The sequence below is a fragment of the Herpailurus yagouaroundi genome, unplaced genomic scaffold (assembly GCF_014898765.1).
Source record: "Herpailurus yagouaroundi ecotype Mexico unplaced genomic scaffold, PumYag 100, whole genome shotgun sequence".
In the NCBI taxonomy this organism is placed as follows: domain Eukaryota; kingdom Metazoa; phylum Chordata; class Mammalia; order Carnivora; family Felidae; genus Herpailurus; species Herpailurus yagouaroundi.
In genome coordinates this window covers 8,828,670-8,831,937 of record NW_024412391.1, presented here as the reverse complement: position 1 = coordinate 8,831,937, position 3,268 = coordinate 8,828,670, and the positions used below count along the sequence as shown (strand labels likewise).

Here is a 3,268-nt window from a genome sequence, read left to right as displayed (position 1 = left end):
TAAAATAAAATAAAATAAAATAAAATAAAATAAAATAAAATAAAATATAAAATAAAATAAAATACAAAACGTCCTAGATGAAGAAAACTAAGAGCTTTGTTTATTTTTTTCTCACTGCTCTGAAACAGAACATACTAACATGCAACCGTATCTGAAATACACAAACACAAACCACCAACAGCTATTTGCTTAAACTCTCTCCACTGTCATCTATGAATCAGGCAAAATGTGCCCGGGAGTCCTCGTCCTGCTTAGTTTCCAGGGACAAGTACAGATTTCACAAAGAATCTTCCATTATCAAGGATAACCGTGAAGCTGTCATTTTTCAAAAGTGCCTTTGCCTCCTCTGTGTTCCCTACAAAGACCTTTTCAAGAGTCTCTGATGCTCAATTACTTCTCAGCACTTACTTATCCCCTTACCCTTGGGAGAAAATATCACCAAGCTCCCTACAAGGATTGCTCTCTGGCTCATAATGCAAGAACATCCACATTAAAATAGCAGCCTGATTCATAAGGGAACATTTAGAGAAATACACTCTTCCACGCCCCTCCTTCTCCTTCATTTTAAATACCCAAAATCTGGGAGCTGAAAAATAAGGCACCGAGAGCAATCACTGCCAGGGGGCCAAGTATCTTCCAACAATAATACAGAAATATCAAAATACCTCTTTCTAAATTGTGAAGTACTGTGAGGATGGGGAGGGAGAGAAATAGCAATGAAAAGGGAACGGATCAAGGACTTCTTTGTGTTAAAAAACTCAGAAGGAAGCCAGTAAATGCAGAGGGCACCTCCCAGCTTCCTGTGTGACTAACTGTCCCCACCAACGTTCAAAATACGACAGACAAGAGTTTGGAATAAATACAGAGAAAGCAAGTTATTTTACCGAAGACAAAATTTTTAAAAGAAAAATAGTACAGGAGCAGGGGAAAAAATATTACAGTTAACTTAAGCTATGAGAACTCACTCTAACACTTGGGATACAAAATGCCAGGTAAGAAAAACAGCAGTGAAGGCTAAATCAACAAAATAAACAAAGAAGGACTTGTCGAGTGAATTTGCACAACTGACATCTTACTCGAGCGTCCTGTAATAAGGGTTTAAGACAGAAATCTACTCTGTGCACATAAGAGTGCTTTAAATTCAGATTTCGTTGTCAGAAAACAGACTGGCTTTTGACCACAGCACAGCTTGACAATACTTAGGGTCTATGTCTCATGTACTTACGTTGGGCAACAGCACCTTGAATTCGGTAACCCAAGATAATGGCTGCTCTCTGGATATCTATCTTGTTAATCAGATCTGAAGACTTGACTGCACTGAGTCTTTCTCCATCTTGATCCTCCACAAAGTAGATGAGCTGCACGGGATTGTCATCTCCCTCTAGCCTTGACACGTTTACCATCTGAAAGATAACAGAAACCATTAGCATTTTCAAAGCTCATGTTTCCAGATACCCTTTCTCAGGGCACTCCATCTTGACTGTGGTATTCAGGATTCATTCCAGTCCTCATACTGAGCTCGTTACACCATTCTGGATCCCACAATCCCCACGAGGCTGTCTTGATGGGAAGGTGGACGGTTAAAACGAAAAGTTACTCTGTACGGAATAACAAATGTGCTTCATCTTGCTCAGAGTCTGCTCTGAGACACATGGGCAAGTTGGATACAGAGAACGCAAGGCTGCCAAGTCCAGCCAGTCTAGAATTGCTACCAACCAGCTCCAGCACATCATAGGAGAACACTAATGTCCTCCCCACGTGAATCGTAACCGTTAGGTACACCCCTGGTTCCCAGACACTATTACTGGTTCTATCCAATCTCATCTTGAATCTTCTCAGGATTCTCTCTTTTTTTTGGTACGAGGTTTCTCAATCTTCTCTACTGCCATTTTGGTTCAGTGGGGGGCTATCCCAAGTATTGCAGGATATTCAGCAGCATCACTGTCCTCCACTCACTAGATGCCAGTACCAGTAACCATACCCTCCCACACTAGTGGTGACAAAAATGTCACCAGACATTGCCAACTGTACCCTACATGGCAGGGGATGGGGGCAGCAAAATCACCCTCACTTGAGGACCACTGCTCTCAAGATGATAAATCTCACAAATTCTTTAACATCCCACTCTCAGTGATAGATAGATCATCCAGACAGAGAATCATAAGGAAATAGCAGATTTGAGCAACACTATAGACTAAAGGAACCTAATAGACATTTACAGAGCATTCCATCCAGTATCAATAGAAGTGAATACACATTCTTCTCAAGCACACGTGGAACATTTTCTAGGATACCATATGTTGGGCCACAAAACAAGTCTCAACAAATTCAAGAAGACAGAAATGATATCAAGTATCTATTCTGACCCCAATGGTATGAAACTAATCCATAACAGGAGAAAAGCTGGAAATTTCACAAATACAGGGAAATTAAACAGCACACTCCTGAAAACACCAATAGACCAAAGAAGAAATCAAAAGGGAAATTTAAAAAGTATCTTGAGACAAATGAAAGAAACACAACATACCACAAACTTATGGGATACAGGAAAAGCAGTTTAAGAGGAAAGTTTATAGCTATAAATGCATACATCAAGAAAAAAGAAAGATCTCAAATAAAAATTAGCTTTACACCTCCAGGAACTGGAAGGAAGGAAGGAAAAAGACAACACCTAAGCCCAAAGTTAGCAGAAAGTAGAAAATAATAAAGTTTAGAACAGAAATAAATAAAATAGAGAATAGGAAAAGTGAACAAAACTATGAGTTGGCTCTAAAAAGATAAAATTGACAAATCTTCAGTGAGACTAACAAACAAAAGGACTTAAATGAAAGTTATAAATAAAATAGGAGACACTGCAATAGATAACAGAAATACAAAGGATCATAAGAGAATACCATAAATTATACACCAACAAATTGGATAACCTAGAAGCAATGGATAAACACACATGACCTACTGAGACTGAATCACAAAGAAACAGAAAATGTGAACAGACCAATAAGGACTGAGAAGATTGAATCAGTAATCAAAAACTTCCCAACAAAAAAAGCCCAGGACCAGATGGTTTCACTGACAAATCCCACCAAACATTTGAACTATTAATGCTAATCCTTCTCAAAATTTTCCAAAACAATAAAGAGAAGGGAACATTCCCAAACTCATTTTATGAGACCAGTAATACCCTGATACCAAACTCCAATAAGGGTACTACGAAAGAAAAGAAAGAAAAGAAAGAAAAGAAAGAAAAGAAAGAAAGAAAGAAAGAGAA

General features: G+C 38.5%; 1 protein-coding gene across 2 annotated transcripts in view; it reads right to left on the bottom strand.

Moving 5' to 3' along the window:
• Positions 1 to 3,268, bottom strand: part of KIAA1549 (KIAA1549 ortholog) — a 93,628-nt gene that overhangs the window by 66,338 nt on the left and 24,022 nt on the right. For both annotated transcript variants that reach the window (XR_005789151.1, XM_040471834.1), the window contains exon 8: positions 1,226 to 1,403. Coding sequence is in view for 1 of the 2 variants with exons in the window: in XM_040471834.1 (XP_040327768.1) it covers positions 1,226 to 1,403 (178 nt within the window). In the remaining variant the exon portion in view is untranslated. The remainder of the gene's footprint in view (positions 1 to 1,225; positions 1,404 to 3,268) is intronic.